The following is a 22,224-nucleotide window of genomic DNA, read 5'->3' on the forward strand; positions in this document are numbered from 1 at the left end:
TTAATGAATCAGTCACAGCCCCAAGCCTGCCAAAGCTCAAGAGGAATTCTGACACTCACATGGGGTGAGGTGACTCTTGGGGCTGTCCTGTGTAGGGCCAGGAGCTGGAGCTCAAGGCTCCTTCTGGGTCCCTTCCAACTCCAGGTGTTCTATGATTCTATGATTTTATTAATTTACTCTGTTATCAATACCATATTCTTCCCCTATGCAAAATCTTATACACAAAAAGCTACCAAACCAGAATTTTCCTGCATTATTTACTGGGCAAACTATACCTAACAAAAGTCATAAATGCTGTTTTCATTTTGAGGCAGGCACAGGTCATTTGCTGGTTTTCATTTCTTTTTTGATTGTATGATGGAGAGGCTAAAAAATAAGTGTATCAAGGGAGTGATTTGATCTGCAAGTACATTTCTATTTATATGACCAGAACTCTAATTTCTCTAACACCAGTTTTCAGTTCTAGTTTCTATAATACTGCTCTAAAAAGAATAAAAATTTAGAGTGAGCCACAAAAATAATATAATAACTGCTTATTATTAGGGAAGTACTATAAGGTTTCTGGAAAAATTGCTTACAATTTTTATTAGAAAAATAACATATATAATTCAAAATCCCTCCTGTTTCTCAGTAATAATTTTCTCTATCATCATCTTGAGACCCCAGAAAATACTCTTAGACAACTGTGACAGAAGACAACAAATAGAAATTATTTTTTACTCAGAGAAGCTGCAAATAATACAGTGGTGCTGCTAAAAGATGTAATAGCCTGGGAAGAACTTAAACCTTGTTAGAAGATATTAACAGCTGCTGAAATAGAGGCGATAGAGACAGAAATATCTGCTTCTAAAAATAATCAGCACTCTGATTACATATCTCCTACCCAAGGTTAGTGCTCCATTGTGAGCTGGAGCACGGCTCCTAGTATCACGTATCAGAGAGCATGGCATTTGAAAGGTTGTTCAAATTCTGATTCCTGAAGTCAGAGGATTGGTCACAGAGTCAGAATTGTTAAGTTGGAAAGGAAGTTTAAGACCATTGAGTCCAATCAATAACCTAACTCTGCCAAGCCCACCATTAAACCATATCCGCAAATGCCACATCTACACATCTTCTAAATACCTCCTGGGATGCTGACTTCACCACTGCCCTGGGCAGCCTGTTGCAATGCTTGACAACCCTCTCAGTGACAAATTTTTACTGATATCCAATCTAAACCTCTCCCAGCACAACTTTCTTTTCCTCTAGTTCTGAAGCTTATTCCCTGGGATTAGAGACCGACTCCCACCTGGCCACAACCATGCTTTCAGGTAGTTGTAGGTGTTGGTCCCCACACAGGCTCCTTTTCTCCAGGCTAAACAACCCCACCTCCTTCAGATTTTCCTCATAAGATTTGTGCTCCAGAGCCTTTACTAGCTTCGTTGCCCTTCTTTGGACACATTCCATGATGGTATTAATGTACTTGAAAAACAGGATAGTCAGACAATGATTCTGTCTGGTCCTTCTACAGTTTCTGCAATACAAAGAAAGCCTTTACATTCTGGTTACTTATAATTCCTCTTGCTTCTTCATCTGTGTCAATTTTAGTATTGTGTAACCTTTTCCTTTAGTTCCTTTTCTCCCTTGAAAGCTCAGGCTTTGAATTTTAGCTTGTATTGCTACAGTGCAGCATGTAAGACTTCATGGTTTGAATTCCTGCTTATGTCCAGGCATATCAGTCTGCATCTTGATCTGCTTTAGTTCATCATCTCCCATGCATGCTGAGTCTCTGCTAAGAGAAAAATCTTTCTGCCTGAACATAGCAGTTATAGTTAAGGTGTTCAAGTAAAGACTCCTGTATCTTAAGACAGATTTGAGGGTTGACAGGATCTGACAGGATTCCTGTCTTTTTGGTGCAGGGAAATAACTCACCTGTCCATCCTTCTCCCTTCACCAAATGTGCAAGAAATACTTGTGAAGAGGCAGGGTCAGGGAAGAATTTATTTTAATCCAAAGAGCAGATTTCATTTTCTACTGAAAAATGGGCGAACATTACACATATTTCCCTAGATGCTATGTAACCTTTTAGGATGTTGAGAGGAAAGATTATTTACATATTAAAAGTACATGAAGGTAAATGAGGCACAAAAATTACCTATCTTGGTCTTTGAAGTTAAGAGTTGGTTGCATTTAGTAGCATATTGGATAGATTACACAAAGTCGTCCCACTACCACCAGTAACAACATCCCACAGCCTGTAAAAACACATTCTGCTTTGTGCTAACTCTCAGTTTTCCACAAGTTGCATTAGGAAGACAAGACTGCCTTTCCAAACAGGCATTTTGGTTCAATGTGTACCAGCAGTGTTGCACTACTGCATTTTTAGGCAAACCACCAGTGATGATAAGCCTCAAAGATGCACTGCCAGAGAAAGCTCCCCCTGAGCCTGGTCACTAGGAGATTTGAGTAAATACAGCACAACCATACTGCACACACCATCCAGGGGTTTTCAGGCTGGGGCAGCCTCATCCACTAGGCAACTATTATGTGGTGCAATAGAGCATGCACAAACCAGCTCAGACTTGAAACTACCTTCTACATGTATTTGCAATATTTGCTACACTGAACTAAAGCGCTTTTTTTCCCCTCTTTAAAAAACCTTTTTCTGTGGGGAAGAAGTCTTGGATGCACACAGTCCTGCTTTCCAGGGTACACACTACTAGGTTGATGTGTTTGAAGGAGTCTAACATCTGTTTTAATGGGATTGTCTCTTTTTGTAGTCTCTAGGAGGATGGTGTAAGCAGTAGCTGATTATCTAAAGCAAGACAGTTTGTTCTGACATGTCTTGCTTGGGGCCCATCAGGGAAGGTGCTCCCTGTGGGGTGGTCTCTGGTTGGACAACCCCAATCCTGAGGCTCTGCTGTGAAACCAGACTGTGCTCAAAACACAAACACACAGATCTAGACAACACCACTAAAGCCCTCAGATGTAAGTACAAACTTGTCTTAGGAACCAGGAAAATCTTGGCTGCATGATTTCTTTTGGGGGAATTTAGCTGTTGCATTGCTATTATACAGAAGTCATCTTCATCAGTCTTTCTTAGTTCAGGATATTCTCAAAGACATGGGGGAACTTTCTAGAGGTTAATTGTTTTCTTCCACCAAATCTGTTGAAATTTGTAATTTAAACTGGTTAACACCAACTATTAGTTACCAGTGCTGTAGGACATGATTTTTTACTGTATGCTGTAAACCCAATGCGATTAACATGAGCATTCTAATCACTTTTACGACGTTTATCAAATCTCTCCAGTAAAGCCTTCCATATGCTGCCTGGGATTGTTTGGTGCTTGCTTATGAGAGCCTGGACAGCAGCCTTGGTCTGAAAAGAGAAGAGAAATTTGCCTTTAAAGACCTATTTTATACACAGGAGAAAAGTATAATCACTAAGTTCTCAGAGGTTCAAGAGGCAAAATTCACACATAGCTCTACTGTAAGAAAATAGTGTTTTATATTAACTAGCTGTCCTAATGACACATTTTTTGGAAAAGAAAGGAACAAAAACAATGACTGCATTTTGAGTAGGCTGAAATTACTGAGATATATCAAATGTGGTCATTACTTAGTCAAAGTAGCCTTTAACACATTCAAACATTAAGTTTCTGCAATCTCCCATCCCTGAAAATTTTCATCAAAAATGATGGATAAAGCCTGACTCATCTTATCTGATCTTATAGCTGACCTATCTTGGACTAGGAATTTGGAGTAGGAACCTCTGTCTGTCCTTCCCAACATGAATTCTCCCATAATTTTATCATATACAGCATGCACATAATAAGAAAATTCATAATACTCTTTACATGAGAGTCAAATGAAAGTCTAGGAAGAGAATGAATACAATATTCTATATTTCTAAAAGAAATAAGAAATTATCTTCTTTTGTTTTCCCTCATGTGTTTAAACTTGAAATAAGGGTAGCTACATACTCCACTGATCTACCCCAGAGTTATAGGACAATATCTCTGTAAATATAAAAAAAGGAGTAGCAAAACCTTTCCTGACAGATGCATGTCCTAACTCCTTTGCAGGGCAGGATCAGAGAGAGGTCAGCCAGGCCACTGCTCACGTCAAGCCTCATTTAAATTACCTTGTTTTTTAAGTAATATCAGCCACAGAAGACCTAACTGTACTTCCACCAAAGTGGGTAGTGGTCAAAGGGGGCAGCTGAAGGATTGTCTTAGTAAGGTAAATCAATATCATGGGAAATTTCAATTTCACTTTTGCAGATACATAAAATACTGTTCCCCTAAAATACAAGAACATGAATAACCATAAGGGTAGTCATATTGCTTCCAACCTCCTAAAGGTGCTAAGAGCAAACTCTACAGCTTGCTGGGCCTGTTCCCTTGTAACAGACCAAACCTGTCTTTCTGGTTTCACTTTCGTGAAGCTCAGCACAACCTGCAGTAGACCCTTAAAAAAAGAAAAAAGAAAACAAAAGAAGAAAAACTAGCCTTGTTGCATCTTTTTGGGTGCAGCAAGGTGTTTTATACTAAGTGATTTCTGACAGATTATTTTTTTGTGTATTTCTAGTTGTAGCAGATTTTTTTCTCATAAAATCCTCCTTTCATCTTCCATGAAAAATTTTAAAGCTGTATTTTCAGTTTAGCTTTATATTTTGAAAAATGCTTAAACTCTAGATCTATAAACACTTTTATGCTCTTGGGCATCACTAATTTCACCAAACTGTAGGTACTCAAAATATTTTTATATTTTGGATGCAACTTTTTAACATTTTCATTTTGACAATGAGATTGAAGCTCTTGAAGCACTTTGCTTCCAGAGTCCTATGCTATTTGGTGAAAATTCTCAAAGTTATTTGTTATTTATTAAATTTATTTTCACAGTTACTGAAAACTGCACTTAAAACATAATTTACATCATTTCAGTTATCATAATTATCAAAGTTATCAAAGGCATGGGAGGAACAAAGTTGACATAACAAGAAGACAGAGCTCATACATTTGGAAAGGATGAGGGCATCTCAATCAACTGTTACTACGTCAATATTTAATGATAGATATTTGTACATTAAATAATCCCAAACTTCAACTGCACATAGGTGAACAAGCTAGTAAAAGTGTATTTGTCTCTATTCAAGCATGCAAAAAACTGGTTTCAAGTGCACCTATAGTAGAGGGCAAAGTATGTCGTTCAATATTGCAAGGAGAGAGAACTTACCTTTTCAACTAATTCTTCTGCAGTTATATTTGGGTCGTAAGGGATTGGCTTCCCGATGTATGTGCGAAATTTAACTGGAAGTCCTCCGTATGGAGGAGTAAAAGGCAATCGAGTGCTTTCATATAACTGTCTAAAAAATCCTGAAATGGTTTATGGGAAGAAAAAGTGAGATTATAGTCACAGTAAACACAATTCAAACATGAAATCTGATTAATGTAGAATACTTCTTAAAAATCCATGCTTTATTTGATAGTCAGGAAGTTGTTACAGGTTGAAGCAAGTTGAAGCAATTGTCCACCAAAACAAAGCTTCATAGACTTAATAGACCAGAGAAGTAAGTCAAATAGACCAGAGAAATAAGTCAAATAGACCAGAGAAATAAGACAAATTGCACACACAAACCATTTATGCACAAGCTGTTTCCAAATTTGAGCTACCTGTGACCCACAGCAAGTGTTAGAGAATCCAAAGTAAGCAGAAGTCTGAAAAGCAAAATCTAAGATAAAAGCAAGAAAAATCTGAGAGAAAAAAGATAAAACATTCAAAATAAATAAAATATATTTTTAAGTTCTTACTTCTTTCTTTAAACATCCTATAGCCTTCACGGACATTTTGAGTATACATTGGAATGATGGGCTAAGGAAGTAGGAAAAAAAATAAAAAGGTGGAAATGTTATACCAGGTTTGAATTTCTGCTTTAGTGCTTGCTAATGCAGCTAAGAAACTCACTCAAATACAGAGGGCAATTACCAGTTAGTTAAGTAGTAAACAAGGAATCTTGATTTTAAAAACTCCAGAATAGAAATAAAATGCTATTTTTCAGCTGCCATAAACATCTGTTTTAAAGTCACTATCTGTAAATAAAATTACTGACACTGTACTGTTTTATATAACTTCTATATTATATATTTACTGCAATATCACTGACTGGAACATAAAGCAAATTTCCATGGTTTCTTTGTCTAAAGCTTTCATTGTAGTGGTGAATAGGAAAGTATTCAGTTTGTTAAGTCTTGCAGAAAGCAAGCAGACATTCACAGATGGCTCGTCTCATCTGCTTCTCAAATAGGGTCTAAATGAAGCAGTAATGTTTGGACAAAACTTCAGTGGAAAAGACTTCTGCAGATCCCTGAGACAAAAAAAGGCAATTGTGTGTCCTCGTTGACCTGGACTACACACCTTCTGAGGGTTACAGAACAAGGTCACTTCATCTTTGTGACTGAAAAGAGACATGCTTGAGATACCTGCACTTGAAACAGTCATGCTTTACAGCCTGAGGTAAGATTTTGTAGTTTGTAGACAGACTGACAGTAGTTGTATCCATGTATGCAAAGATTTTTTTTCTCTTCTATTGTCCCTTTTCCTTTTCCTGAAACTCTAATTTGAACAGGTTGTAGGATCAACTTGTCCAGAAGGTAATGAAAGAAGACTTTCTTACTGTTAAGAATCACTACTACAGAACAGAAGCTGCAGGATGAGAAAAAAACATGCAGGAAAAATACCTAACTAGAGCCTACCAAATAACTCATAGTGATATAAAGCATTAAAAGGAAAAAGTACCTGAGGGAGAACAAAAGTATTAAACATGCATAGAGCTGTAATAGTAAACCTTTCAGAAGGCAAAATTAAGGGAAACTGTTAGAAATAAACCCTTAAAAAGTAATCAGTAATGCCATTTAAAAATATATAAGCACTGGACTCTAAAAATACTAAACTTTGTTTCAACTATTAATTGAATACTGTACAGCTAAGATGTAAAATGTTTGAAACCTATCTGTCACACAGCCAAAGCACTTTAAATTTTAGGAATACTACAAGAGAAACATATGGTAGGCTATAAAGAAATCTGGTAACTACAGAAGTTACTCTCATATAATGATCAGCAACTGAGGTGCAGGGTAGGCAGCAACATTCAGTCCCTAATCTGGAAAACGCACATAAAATCTTACATTTCTAAAGCAGCACAACCAGATAAGTAACCAACACATTTATACTTGCTGTGCTGGAACTGAACTGGGTCACCCCCAGCCAGCTTGAAAATCTCAGAATTACAGGATAGTTGAGGTTGGAAGAGACCTCTGGAGATCAGGTAGTCCAAACCCCTTGCCCATACAAGAGAATTTTATAAATCATAGCTCCTGTTTATTTTTCACCTAACTCAGTTTGAAGGAATTTTTTGGCACAGGTAAAATTCAGGGATCTTCAGAAATGATGATCCCTCCCCACTAGCCTGCAAAAACCAAGCCATAGACTGAGAGTATTTCTGAAAATCATGGATGAATTTGACTGAGACAAATACAGATCCTACAGGTACACTGAGTCATAACATTAAATAGTAACACTCTGACTCCTGTTAAGCAGAGTAGTTACACAAAATGAAGTGGAAATCAAATGCAGAAACTTCACAGGTAAGGACTGAGGCTGAAACTACCTTCCTTGTTTGCTTTTCTTCAACTTTTTCAGTGGAAGAACTATTGAACTTCTGTAATATTATATGATGGATGGGAATGTCTATTCATATATAAAGTTGGTTTTGTCTTGAAATCTCCATTCAAGTAATCTGTGACAGGTTATTAACCACAATGTAGTTATTTTGATAAAGTGTGTGTAGTTCTTTGGTTGAGGGCTACACTGTATGTAGAGAAACTTTTAAAATACCCTTATAATTCTATCTTGCTTTTATTCATGATATCTGAGTAACTATTAGCAAACTTATGTTAATTGCTACATAATAGAACAAGCTCTGACATCTCGATTAGTCTATCCCCGGTGTATTTGGTTTTTGTGGCCAGATTTTGGTAGAGGGGGAGCTACAGGGGTGGCTTCTGTGAGAAGCTGCCAGAAGCTTCCCCCATGTCTGGCAGAGCCAGTGCCAGCTGGCTCCAGGATGGATGAGCTGCATGCCAAGGCCAAGCCCATCAGGAATGATCAAAACACCTCTGTGATAACATATTTAGAAGGAAAAAAATTATTGTGCATATATAATTGTGGACAGAGAAGAACAAGGTGAGAAAATGTGAGAGAAGCGGCCCTGCAGGCACCAAGGTCAGTGCAGAAGGAGGGAGAGGAGATGCTCCAGAGCAGAAATTCCCCTGCAGCCCAGGGTGAGGCAGCTGTGCCCCTGCAGCCCACAGAAGACCCCAGCAATGCAGAGATCCACCCATGGAGGAGGCCCACACCAGAGCATGGATGCCTCAAAGAGGGTTGTGTAGCTGCAGGAAAGCAGTGCTGGAGCAGGCTCCAGGCAGGTGTCTGCAGACCCATGGAGAGAGAAGCCCATGCTGGAGCAGGTTTCCTGGAAGGATTTGTGACCCTAAGGGGGACCCTTGCTGGAGCAGGCTGTCCCTGAAGGGCTGCACCCTGTGGAAGAGTGACCCACATATTCATAGAGAACCTGTTGCTCAGGGGATGGACTCAATTTGAAGTTTGTCTCCTGTGGTATGGACCCCATGCTAGAACAGGAGAAGGACTCTTCTCTGAGCAGTGCCAGAAACAACAAACTGGCCATGACCCCCATTCCCCATCTGCCTGTGCCTTCTGCAGAGAAGAAGGTAGAGCCAAGGAAGAAGGGAGAGGTGGGGCAAGAGGTGTTTTTAAGACTTTTACTTTACTCCTCATTGTCTTGCTCTGATTTTGTTGCTAATAAATGCAATTAATATCCCTAAGTTGAGTCTGGTTTGCCCGTAATACTATTCAGTGAGTGATTTCTCCCAGTCTTTATCTCAGCCCTTGAATCTTTTGCTTTATTTTCTCTCTCCTGACCACTTGTGGAGGGCAGTGATAGAGAGGCTTTGATGGATGCCTGGCATCCACTACACCCCAGTCTTTGGTCAGCATGGAAGACTAGTCTGGCCAGTATTGAAAAGGATGCAGCAAGAACAAATAATCAAACTTGAAATGTGTCAAAAGATGGGATTCAGTCACTACTGTGGACCTAACTTTATATAAGAAATTATATATCAGGTTAATATTGCCCCCTCTACTGTTAAATGCACAGCAGTTTCTTTTTGTTTTTTTAGTGTTCAGTTATCTAGGGTTTGTCTGATTGCAGATTTCCAGATAAATACCAATGATGCCCAAAGTTCAGTGAAGCTTGCAAGCTAATTACAGCAATGTCCATCATGCAGGGATGTAATCAGACTTCCTGATCATAAAAACCCAAAAAGCTGAATGAGGGTAATAAAAAGAGATATAAGAACTGCCAGCACTGTAAAGGTAAGTCTAGGCTAGTAGCTGTGAAAGGATAATATACTCTCTCTGCCCTCCTGGTAACAGTCCTGCATAGTGCCTCTTTTACCAAACATTATGCGAAGGACCACAAGACTCTTTCACACTGCAAGAATCTTACCCTCAAAGAATACCCAATTCAATATATAAAATTTTTTAAACCCCCATCAAGAACCAAACCCAAAATCTGTCAAGAAAAGGAGGTAAAAATGTTATGTACTACTATTCAGTAATTTCCACATGCTTCTATATTATGGAAGACTAGAAGAATTAGGAGAATTACTGGCAAGGATCCTTGTGATGTGTTTTGATCAGGGTGGCAATCTATGTAAGGGCACTCAGAGTTTTTAATTCAATTTCTATTTAAAAATCCACAACCTGTAACATTGCCTTACTGTAAGGTTCCATGTGAAAGGAGAACATCTGACAAATTTTTTCCAGATGTTTGAAGTAGCTTGAAAGACAGAGATGAAAGCAAAATCAATAGAAATCTCTCAAGTTTTGAAAGTGACAACTCTTTCTAACTGTTTCAGCATATTATTAATTTAATACATAAGAAGACTATTAGGGAACTCAAGATGCCCATGTGAAACCCATGACTGAGTTTATCCTATTCACATTCTGATACTTTCCCTGTAGTGGTGGTGTACAGCCCCACACAGCATATGAATTATTATGACTAACATTTACTCTTTCAAGAAAAAGGACAGGAAACAGAACAGAAGCACCTAAAACCTGACTTTTTAAAGGCCACATTAGACAAGATGTGGAAACAGGATTCCAGGCCTAAAATTATTTTATCCATTGGGTAAATGCCCCTAATTTTATTCTAGTGTTTAATTATCTCCCCACAATAATTTAGAGTTATGAAGAAATATTTGCCTGAAGCATGCATTTTGCACCTTCAGAGCCTTTGTACTAGGAGCCATAGCACAAGAGACCAAAACAAAGTTTGAGAAGCAACAAATCAGATGAGGTGCAAAAGTGATATAACTGCATAAAAAGGGATGTTAAGAAATTAAAATTTCATGGGAAGAACTCAACTCCCTGTACAGCTTCTCCTATATAGACAGAAAACTTTATGTGGAAGATCAAAGAGCACTGCAAGTGATGGGATATTCATAAGAATAAGAGGAAAAAGTGATGATTGTGTGGTTCATGAGAAAGCAGCAGAAAGTGCATGATAGAACAGATAAAGTCTGGATTTGCACCAATATTGTCAGACACAAAAATCATTAGGTATGCTAAGTCTAAATTAAAGCAGAAAGCTTGTGTGTCGAGGTGGTGATGATGATGAGGAGTGGCAGTTAGGAAAAAGACAGGGTTGCTGCTCTTTCAGCTGCATGCCACCCCAAATAAAATAATTTCCCTGAGACTGTATCAGAAAAACAGTCTGCCACATAGATTTAGATACAAGAAGTCAGAGCTAGTGGTAGAAGGTTGTATTTGTGGATCATCATCCATATGGAAACTAACTGAAACCTTGGCCATGAGTACATTGGTGGAGTGCAAATCAAGAGAAGCACACATCTAGAGGATGCTGAGAATCTGACACCCACACTGAACACATTTCAGTGCTCTGTTTTTATCTAGAGCTAGTTCTTGTTTGGCACCATTGACTGAAGACCATTTGACCTTGGAGAGTATTAGGTTCCAATTTTGGTTTAGTTTCAGCCAGAAAGCAGTTCCAGTATTCTAACACATTTTTTGATGTGAATGAAAGCATGGTGAGGGAAATGCACAAACTGCTTCAAAAGTGCACACGATTCAAACTCAGACACTGATGTAGACACACCTTGAGTTAGTTGATGCAATCTTTCATTGCATCAAATATGAAGAAAAGTAAAGGTAAGGACAAAATCCTAGACCCTCACAGAATAAATGAGAAGATAATACATTAAAGAACTATAAAGAAATGACTGGATATGTTGAAGTAAGATAAGGATGTAATTCTATTAGGATAAGAAAAAAAGAAAGAAACCTTAGGGCAGAATGGAGAAGGACCATAGTGAAGATTCTTGAAATACAATCAAGATGAAACACTGGATGCCTGTATGATGGAACTGCAGACATGGAACCACAGATATGGATGCTTTGAAACAGTCAAGGAAAAGTTTGACAGTTCCACAAAACTCTTGCTCCTTGTGAATGAATATGCTTGAGGAAAGCAATGGGAAAAGGAAATGAAATCTTTATTTCCCAACCATTTTTCCTGGAAGATTTTCCAACAAATGCTCCTAAGCTGCATTTTATAGTGAAGCAGATATGCAGAAAGCATAAACTGGGGTTGGTAAATAATGGCACTCACCACTTTTGCTTCTAGAGCGACCTGAGCAAAGCCTTTTCGATTTCCCCACATCAGCTGATAACTTTCATCACTGAACAGCGCCTCCCGAACTCCACCCGGTGAGATGGACACCAAGTATCCATTCTTCAGGGCAACAAGACACTCCTCCCTTGTACCTGGTATGACACCCGTCACAGCCAACAATAACCTAAGTCCTGAAATAAATAAGGAGCATTTAATAATTAATAATAATAATTTAAATAAGGTACATTTAATATAACAATATATATCCCAAATGCTGTTTGCATAGAGGAGCCAAATTACAACTAAATTAAAATCTAGTAGCTATATATTTATATTTATATATTTAGGCTAAGACAAATTTTTATGAAGGAAGTAAGACACCTACAGAATAAATGCTGGCAAAATGACAAATACCTGGCAATAGTTTGGCCCAAATATTATGAAGATGAACCATATTGTCAGGAACGCTTCAATTAAAAAATGCTTCCACATGCTATATTTCATAATTATCAAACAAATTATGTAAACAAAACTTGTGGGTCATAGCTAGAAATCAGAAAATAAGCATCTATTCCTCCCTCCTTCTTTTTACATATTTTAAAACAGAAAAAAGAATCAGTACAATAAAGATTGGTACAAAAATAAATACTTGACAAGCAGCTATTTTTGGTCTTCTTTTAAAATGTGATATTTAACATTTTAAACATTGAGGTTTTGAGCTGTTTAATTGAGTTTTTTGTGGTCAAATTGAAAACTATGTGGATCAAATTCATGCATCTCAAGATGCATGAATGACAGAAACTAGCAGGGCAATTTCAGCACCATATGAATGAATCATGAATGAATTCACCACAGTGAATCTCCTTCCTCTGTTTCCATAACTGGGATTCCTCTAAAGGACAGATTGAGAACCATAGAAGTACTCTATGATTTTTTATATTATCTTCGTATTTTAAATATATCCGTTTGGAACTCTGATAGAAAGCAAACAAGCATTTCCACAATTTTCAAATTCCCTGTTCAAAAAGCATAGTTTGAAAATAATTTTTTTAATATCAATAAGTGGAAGCAACAGCTCTGAGAAAACTGGACTGACCGAAGTCTGCAACAAAAACTTTGGAAGGCAATAGATATCACAGTGCTGAATCCTGTAATCTAACTGTATTTAATCTTTTTAAAGGTATCACGCTTAATAGATTTTTCTGTCGAAGACAGATGTTGACTTTGTTTAATCCTATTGTGAACTCATATGTTTCATCATAAAGTCAGGAAGATCATATTGTTATTAAGCAAAGAGGTTCTTCATTTGCTTGGCTTTAAAACTTATGAGAATTATAATGTATCACATGAAAATATTATCACTTCTTATTCTCCTTTTTTAGGTCTCACAGAATTTTTTATTCCTCAGCAATGCAAGGCTTCTGTCTGATGTCCTAGCTTTTCAAAGGAAGCCATACCACACCTCTGAATCATCCTTGTCCTTTTTTTTTTTTTTGGTTACTTTATTACTTAACAGCTATTCTGAGATGGAGAGACTTATTAATTCACATGAAGAAATCTCCTATTAGTGTAATTAATCCTGTAAATAAACTGAACTGAGGTCTAGCATCTGCTCATGAGAAATCCTTAAAGAACCCATCTGTGAAGTGTAACATCTCTTTGCAAAAAGTAAGCAGAGTAGAGCAAAAGAAGGTTAGGGAGGAATTTCACTTTTAGCCACATCTTCTGCTAATGCCGTGGGGAGGTCTAACTTCAATTATTTGTAGTCTTTCTTACCAGATGTCTTTTTATAGCCTTTTTGAAGGCTGACACAGCATTTGCCCCCTTTTGTTGCTCTAGCATGAACATAATGAAATCAATATTTTATGAACACACCAGTAGTCCAGAAACTACACAGCTGAGAGTGTTGCTTAGTCATAACAAATGTGTATTTCATATTTGTAACAAAAATCTGTGCTAGGGACACTTCAATTTGAACAGTACCCTCTTATTTATTCCTTAAAAAAAGAAATCTCCCTTGCAAGGTTTTGCTAAACTTTCTCCTTTTTTGAGGGTATTCTTAAAAGGCAATCATCTTTTGATGACTTCTTACTTCCAATGTGCTCAGTACAACACAGTATTTACTAAGTAGGACTTAAGAAAATTATTTTAATCTTCTCCAGTCCTACTTAAGAAAGGACACTTTATAGGAGTGCCTGAGTATGGTTTTAGCATCAAATTTACTTGAGTTTATAGTACTTGTTTTCAGGAAAACTTTGTTTTCCAAAGAGTGTCCTTCTAAATAGCCTCCTCTATTCTCTATTTTAAAACAGCTTTCAATATTAGTGGCATAAAGGTGCCTTAAAATAATTCCCCTGCTATTCCTTCTGGACACTCTTCTTTATGCCTTGTCTTTCTAAAATTGAATTATTTTTGCTTCTCTGTGTCTTCTCCTGACCAGTCAGCACTAGGTCAATAGTAGAGTCCTATCCAGCACTTTCTACTGAGGGATGACATTTAATCCCAAAAGGATTATAATCTCTATTTGCTTGCTTTGGAAGGTTTACCAATGTTCTCACTGAAAAGACAGGACAATGCTACTCTGTTTGTCCTGTTACAACTACCAACTTTTAGTTTAAAAATCTAAAAGCATTCTTTTAGTTTAAAAGCTCTCTTTCAAACATAGTAAATGTAAAGTTCACCAAAACTAGGACAGGTTTTGAATCCAAGAAGCTTAAATACAAGAGAACAGGTTCTTACCTGGTAAACGAAACACAAAATGATCAGCTACTGACAGGCAAAGTCTTTTCTTCCACAGAAACAGCCTAGACAAAAAGTAAAGGTAGTCTATAGGAATAGCTCCATGGTAATAGACAAGAATTCCTGGTCCTTCTGGGAGGTTTTTCACACCATGAAGCTCATAACCTGTTTGGGATGGAAAGCAATACACTGACAATGATATCTGTAAATCATCTGGCACTTTAGGGAAAACTTTTTACTTTGTTAAGTGACCTCCAGAGACTTGTGAAAGCCTCTGTAGTAGCTTTCAAAATAATTAAGTTCTGGATGGATCTTTTGGTCAATAGCACAAAGAAAGTCCCTCAGACACCACAGCATATCACTAGACTGATTTGTTGGTCAGTTTAATCATGAGATCAGACTTGAACCTGACATTTTTCCCAGTGAGGGAACTAAAGTAATTATTTCCCATTAGGAACTTTTTGTAAATAGTACAATAATAATACTTTAAAAAAAAATTAGCAACTAGTGTGAAAACGCTTCATTTTCAGAAATAGTGGCCAACAGTCTGGATACTTTCATGAAATCTGGAAGTATGAATCTCCATTCTGTGTCAATGAGAATGAAGAGTTTGGTATTTTCCATAATTAAGTTTTTCTCTTTTAGAGAAGGTGAGATGTTTAAATTGAAACCATAATCTTTAAGAATCCCAAAGAGAGGTTCTCTCCACAGGAGTTAAATATATTCACTTCACAGTGAGAGGGAATTTCCTCACAGACATGAACTTCTATGAATCCTTATCATGACTCTTCCAACATTTGGTTTAGGTTTCAGGTGGAGCCAGACTAAAAGGCTAATGTATACAAAGGCTTGGGAAAGACACAGCTTTTGCCAACTAAGAGCTCTGCTCCACCTTGTCTGCCTTCATTTCCATCCCTGCTACAGCTCCTGCCATGAGCCATTTGGATGGAATTGGAGCAGGCAGTATCCTAGGAGCACGTGGAGAAAGTTTCATACTGCAGACTGTTCAAAGAAGCCATACAAAGTATACTGTAGCTTATTTGTATCCATATGGAAGAAAAAAATTAAAACTTCTGTGTATTTACCACTTATTGTAATTCAATACTTCAAACATGTCCTTTTGTACTTACCATGCCATATTCTTGCATATATATCCCAAAAGCTTGCTATAGTTTTTCTTACACTATTCCAAACATCACTCAAGGGATCTGCTTTTAACTCATTGTTCCTCTGATATATTAAAAGCAAAATATTAGTAAGGTAAATGAAAAAGACAATTGTTAAAGGAACTATAAAAAAAACTAATATTGCACTAATTGTCAGTGAGGCAATGATCAGATGAAAAAGGTACTTCTTCAGGAGCTCCACAATAGTCCATTCTTCCAATGCATAGAAAAGGCAGCTGAGGCTGGTCATTGGTAACTGTCCTGAGGCACAGGATTCTTTTCTACCTAGCATGTCCTGCATGGAGAAGAAAGGAAAACAAACAAACAAACAAACAAACAAACAAAAAGCTGTAGTTTCTCAATTTGGGAAAAAAGGTTTCTGTAAATACACCTTATCCTTATTTTGGCACAACCCAGGTTCAAATATTTTGTGTCTCTCTGTCATGCTAAGATAGCTGCTGGCTAAGAGATTGTCCATGTATTTATGGAATAGGGGCTGAAACAAGAAGGACTGGAGTTCAACAAAGCCTCAGGATCCCTGCAACATGGCTGATCAGATAATTTCTGATTATTAGCAGGGGAGTGAGCAGTATTTTTAGCAAGGGAGTGAGCAGCTGAAGGGATAGCAGCAAAACCAAGGCAGTCATGGCTTCTTCACAAGGCCTGGAAGCGTCTGGGACAATGCTTGGTACTGCTGTTAACACTAGGATGAGCAGCTTTTCACCCCTTATCCATACAACACCTTTCTTTCAGATCTTCCAGCCCTAGCAAAGGCCAGGAGAGCTCCATGGTATGTTTTATGTTTTCCATATGCAACTCCCTAGTTAGTCCATTCCTACAGCTGACCCTGCCTGCCTGGCAGCAGGTAGTGGTTACACTGGAATGTGAGAGCACTCCAGCATCACTGGCTGCTTTAAAGAGCCTTGAGCATTAGCCAGAGATTTAAACATTGCAATCCAGCTCAGTAATCCATAACTGAATACAGATTTTCTTTGCCTCAATCAGGTTGCTGCTTGTTTAACGAGTGAATTTTTCCACCCCACCACCAGAACAAGTTCCAACAAGAAACAAATCATAAGTGCCAAAGTCAGTGCCGGGATCAGAAAATACAGCAAGCTCAGACTTCTCTGACTTTACGTCTTCACAGCTGTACTTATATGAGCAAACCTGCTGTACACTTCTGTTTTCCTTCTTTGAAGCTTTGGGTAGAATATAGGGGTGGACTGGTGTAAAGCACAGCTCCCTGCAGAATTACAGCTGACCAGGAGTACAGCAAACAGCAAAAGTGGAAAGCAGCCATGAACAAGCACTAGAGCCTAACATACATCATGGCAAGCCCTGCAGCATGAGTAGCTGCAGTAGCCATAAATGTGGTCTCCTACACCCCAATGAAATCTATCCTTATCTCAAACCCTTTGAACTCCACACCAGCCACCAAAAAGGAGCACTTGGTTTAACCCCAGTAGGCAGCTGAGCACAACACAGCCACTCACTTGCTCCCCTCTGCAGTCAGATGGGTGAGAGAATCAGAAGATTAAAAGTGCAAAAACTCTTGGTTTGAGATAAAGGCAGTTTCATAGGTAGAGCACAAGCTGGAAGTAAAGAAAAAGGAAGCAAGCACTGTGTTAAAAGATGCTCAATGTGGTTAAAAAAATGAAATCAGTATGACAAAAAGTAACAAGAATTAATATAGAATTGTTTATATTCTGATGACTGGTGCCTCACTAAGATATAGAAAGATCTGGATATTTTCACTGAAAAGAGGTTTTATCACTAACATAAAAGAAAACAAGGAATAGTCTGCATGATTCAGATATTAAAATATCTGTTTAGACAGTGTTTAAGAAGGATAAAACTGATGGTGTGGTGCTACTCTATAGTAAGTTATTGTTTATAAAGTTCTGATAAGAACAAGGACTACAAATCTTCAATGTGTGCCAAGCTCTGTGCTGACAGAGCCCAGGAAAAGGCCATGTTAAGGGGGCTTACCTTAGGTTACTGAATCAGAAATACTGAGCAGTACTGGGAATAATTTTTTCAGCCTGCAACATGGGTGAAGGAAGTGAGTGGATTTTGTATTGTTATTGGGGGGTCAGATCTGGAACACAGACTACTACAGCCAGCAGCAAAAGTGTCTTAAAATCATAGATAAAATGTTCATATCCATATCAAGGACATCAATAATAACCTCTATATGATAGAGGGATTAATTTAGATATACAGATCACTGATGAACAAGAGATTGTATAATCTATCAACAAGATTTAAAATGATTCCAAAGCCTCCAAGCATGAGTAATTAATTGCAGACTCAACAGCCAGATAAACTTCTGGCAAAATAACTGAGAAGCTGGTAACTGGTGCCACTCATTCTGATTTTGTGGGAAACAGACCTTGTAAACAAATTCACTTCCATTCTTTGAAGAAATTAGAGGTTTAATAGCTTGTACAGGTTTCATGCTTATATAGTTTTAACAGGAGCTTCTTAAAGAGTCACTTTAAGCCACATATGAGCTGCTACTTGAAAGTCATCCTTCCACCAGTGATTCCGTTCTTATCCCCAGCCTGATCTCCCTCAGGATCTCCTGGCTCCCTGCTAAAGAGATGCCAGTGAAAATGCAGGCACAAGAAAAATCACTCTTGGGAACAGCCCAAACTTAGGTTGGTATATAGGTATTATGCATGTATATTACCAATGCCACTTGAAATTTTTATTAAAAAATAAATCTCTTTGAAATTGAGCATATATGCAATGAATGATGTCATCAACTAGCATGACAATAAAGTATCCATCAGTAGTAGAATCTCCACCAAATAAGAACTGAATCTATGTTCTACATTATTCAGCATTTTCAGAATTTTCTTCTAATATTAATAGGATGTTTACATTGATCAGTTTTAGCAATGTAACATTCCACTGATCCTCTTCCTCCAACTCAGTTTTTATGTAGCAGAAAATTACTTGCTGGCTGGAAAACCACAACCTTTAACTTTGTTAGCTCACAGATTACAATATAAATTAACATCTTACTAATTTTTGCTTTTAAGTTCAATATAGACACTAGAAAAATGCTTTAGAAAGAAAGTAAAATGTGCCGATGTGCAAAATTATATTTTTTAAAAACCTACCAAACAGATTTAAGAGTACAGGTTTGACCAAAGAGATCTGTAAGTAGTTGTGTAGATACAGAGTTCACCTTCTGCCAATTAGCTGGATGGGTAAGATGCAAGCTAATTCAATATCATTCCAGCTGAATCCAAGGGTAGAAAAAGAATAAATTATTGACTGATTGAGGAACAGCTAGAAGCAGCATGGCTTCTTCTGGAAATTGGATACTCAACCATGGTTCAGTTACTGCTCTCATAGTTCAGTTGCAGACAACCTCAAATATTTATAAGAAAAGAATGAATTCCAATCATTGAAACCTGGACCCTGATATTCGGACTATATGATGCAAGTCCAACATTGCAAATGCATTCCTCTACTGTCAGTATACCAAAGGGCTACAAAAGGACAGGACTTCTATTTTTCCATGTTCCACTGGCTATGTCTCACCAGTTCCCTGCTGAAACCCCAAAGACAATTTTGAAGCATTCTTTCTACGAAATACCATATATGAAATTATTACAACTATATTACCTATTGCAAAGTAACCCTGTTACTAACAACCTCCTTGATTATGCAAGGAGGAGACAATGCAGGAGTGCTACCACAAAGTAAACACATTTACTTATAATGGCTTTGGTTTGCTCCAAATGTCAAATCTAAGGGAGAGATTTCTCTTCTGCTTTTATCAAACCTGAGCCAGGAGCAGCTCCAATGTACTTCAATACTGAATATCCTCTAAAAGGTTAACAAGTGAGTATAGTGTCGTATTGTTTAACAAAAAAGCCCAAACAAACACTTTTGAAATTGTCTACATTTTTCTTATCTAGTGATGGACTTAAGGCTACTGTTCTGAGTGATTTCATTCTTATAGAGAACAACATATGTGTTGACATGTGAGGTATTTGTTTGGGCTCCACCTCTAAAGCATATCGAATTCCAGAGCAATCACTGTATCTACAGTGTAAAATTACAGGTGATGTCAGAGAAAGACAGAATTACTGTCTCCCTACTTAGAGAGGAGCTCCCCTTTCAACAAAAGTCTCCTGAAGTACAAGTTGTTCAGATCCTAAGGTCTTGCTTATCATTTGCTGATAAGGATAATCTTACCAACACTATAATCCCAGGAAGAACAAAGCTGTCACAAGAGACTTACTACATTAAAATTAAAACCTTGTAGCTGGCTTTCAGTCATGACTGAAGAGTCATAATCTTGGTCCTGCTGCTTGCTAGTTTGCTCTTGGCAATAAGTTTAGCAGAGCATAGTAAGAAGATGTTTTACACAGAAGCAAGTGTAAGGTAACTGCAGACTCTTGGAGAGAGAATTTTTTTAACACTTGCTTTCTTGTGGCAGGCTCCTACTCTTTGCCCAAACTCAATTGTTCTGTTTCATAAGGGGAGTCATCTAACAGCTACAATTCTGCCTCTTGCTTTTCAATGTAAATGAAAGCCCAGTTTTATATTTCCTGGATGTTTTGTGGCAGTTCCATGGAAAATAACTCTCTTCTTGGTCTCACCCTGCCACCACCCACTTTAGTTTTCTCCATAAATCCACCCATCTTGTACCCTTCTGTGTTTGTAGAACTTCCCCCACCTTCAGCACATCCATCCCAAAAATGAACAGTCTATCCCCTCCAGACAGAAACTATTGGCCATTACAGAGCTCAGTCCCCCAGGTTTTTGCAGCCATTCTACCTTTTTCACACACTGAGGATACTAAACCCAGAACACTGTTTCCCATTTACAGCCTCAGTAAACATGAATAACTGAATTCCCACTTGGGTTTGATTGAGCATGTGGGTATTAGTCACTACCCCTGGCTGACCATCTTTGCTCAGCTTGATTGCCAGAAATGTGGCAGGTAAGAGATAGAAGAATAATAAAATCATAGAATGGTTTGGGTTGGAAGGGACCTTAAAGAGCATCTGGTTCCAATCCCCCCTGCCATGGGCAGTGACAATTTCCACTAGCCCAGGTTGCTCAAAGCCCAATCCAACCTGTCCTTCAACACAGCCAATGATGGGGCATCCACATCTGCTCTAAGCAACCTGGTCCAGTATCTCATCACTCTTATGGTTGATTTCTTACTGATTTTAATCTAAACTGCCCTTTTTCAGTTCAAAGCCATTTCCCTCTTGTCCTGCCGGTTACATGCGTGTGTAAAAAGTCCCTCTCCCGCCCTCTTGTAGGTCCTTTTCACACACTAAAAAGCTGAAATGAGATCTCCCTGAGGCTTTTTCTTCATCAGGCTGAACAATCCCAATTTGCTCAGCCTGTCTTCGCAAGAGACTGCTCTGATCATCTTTCTGATCCTTCCCTATACCTGTTCCAACAGGCCCATGTCTTCACCAGACTGAAAACCCCAGAGCTGGATCTAGTGATGGCTCACGCCTGGAGCAGAGCAGAGGGGCAGGATCAGCTCCCTCACCCTGCTGGCCACAGGGCTTGGGAACCAGCCCAGGACATGGCTGGCTTTCCTGACCTGTGAGCACACATGGTCGGGTGTATGAAGAGGGTGTACAAGGAGCAGCATCTGGGTTCAGATGTGGTACTTGTCCTGCTCAGACACCAGTAAAATACCGCAAGTGCCCAACACCTACACTTGTCCCTTTTCTTAACCTGGAATTGTCATTTAACATTTCCAAACATCAACACCGCGAAGACTCGAGGGTTTCCTCAATGTCTGGCACTAAAGGCCCCTAAGAACAGATCGTTGCTGAAGCCCAGGAGTGCTGGGACGCGGCTGGACCTCCCCCCGCCGCCCTCCATCCCATCCCATCCCGTCCCGTCCCGTCCCGTCCCATCCCGAGCCCCCGCCCCGCTCACCTGCCCGCGGCGGCGGCGCCGTCCCGGAGCCCGCGGAGCAGCCCCGTCCCGGGATAAGCGCACGGCCGCCCCCGCAGCCGGGACGAGGAGGCGGAGCTGCGCCTGGCTCACACCGCAGGCTCCGCGCCCAGATCTTCTCCGTGGAATTCTTCACCGATAAAAAAAATCCCGGGACGGACGTCGGGAGTCCCGCCTGAGCCGCTTCCCATGGCAGGGGAATGCGGGACGCGCAGAGCCCTCTGCGCCCTTCCCTGCTTGGAAGAAACAAGGCACTCTAGGACGTGCTTCCAGACAATTCGTGTCCCATTGATCAAGGAAACTTTCTGGCAGTGACCTTGACTGCTACGTTGAGAAAATGCACTGGTTTTGCAAAGGAAATAACCTCTTTAAAAAGGCTAAGAGACTCGGGTGCCACACAGACTTGGGCTATAATTAAAGCAGAACACAGATAGAACATGCTAATAAAAGCTGAATTCAGCAGAGGAAACCTGAAATGTAATAAATGCCCTTATGTTGTACAGTCGTTCACCCTCTTCCTTATATCATGGAAGTCTTAGACTGATACAACCCATAGGTATCAGTTTTGAAGTTCAGGAAATGGTTAATCCAGCCTGTTTAAGGCAAGTGATTG

The 22,224-nt window shown here is 38.9% G+C and overlaps 1 protein-coding gene across 1 annotated transcript; it reads right to left on the reverse strand.

The window, feature by feature from the left end:
• Positions 1 to 3,218: 3,218 nt before the first annotated feature.
• On the reverse strand, positions 3,219 to 15,954 carry LOC136554614 (DGAT1/2-independent enzyme synthesizing storage lipids-like). The gene is made up of 6 exons (XM_066546708.1): positions 15,627 to 15,954; positions 14,497 to 14,661; positions 11,755 to 11,948; positions 5,795 to 5,855; positions 5,220 to 5,359; positions 3,219 to 3,360 (listed from the first exon to the last, which is right to left on the reverse strand). Exons 1-6 carry the CDS (start codon positions 15,952 to 15,954, stop codon positions 3,256 to 3,258), a joined length of 993 nt encoding a protein of 330 aa, XP_066402805.1. The 3' UTR covers positions 3,219 to 3,255.
• Between the last annotated feature and the right edge of the window lie 6,270 nt (positions 15,955 to 22,224).

This window comes from Molothrus aeneus, chromosome 1 (genome assembly GCF_037042795.1).
Source record: "Molothrus aeneus isolate 106 chromosome 1, BPBGC_Maene_1.0, whole genome shotgun sequence".
NCBI lineage: Eukaryota > Metazoa > Chordata > Aves > Passeriformes > Icteridae > Molothrus > Molothrus aeneus.

What these genes read in the sequence shown, in the direction of transcription:
- LOC136554614 (XM_066546708.1), bottom strand. Translation starts at nt 15,954, where the DNA reads ATGCTAGGTAGAAAAGAATCCTGTGCCTCAGGACAGTTACCAATGACC. An exon ending in ATATGCAAGAATATGGCATG is followed by an intron (nt 14,662 to 15,626) that starts GTAAGTACAAAA and finishes CATCCCAAACAG; the next exon opens with GTTATGAGCTTCATGGTGTG. An exon ending in CAGAAGAATTAGTTGAAAAG is followed by an intron (nt 3,361 to 5,219) that starts GTAAGTTCTCTC and finishes TTCTCTTTTCAG; the next exon opens with ACCAAGGCTGCTGTCCAGGC.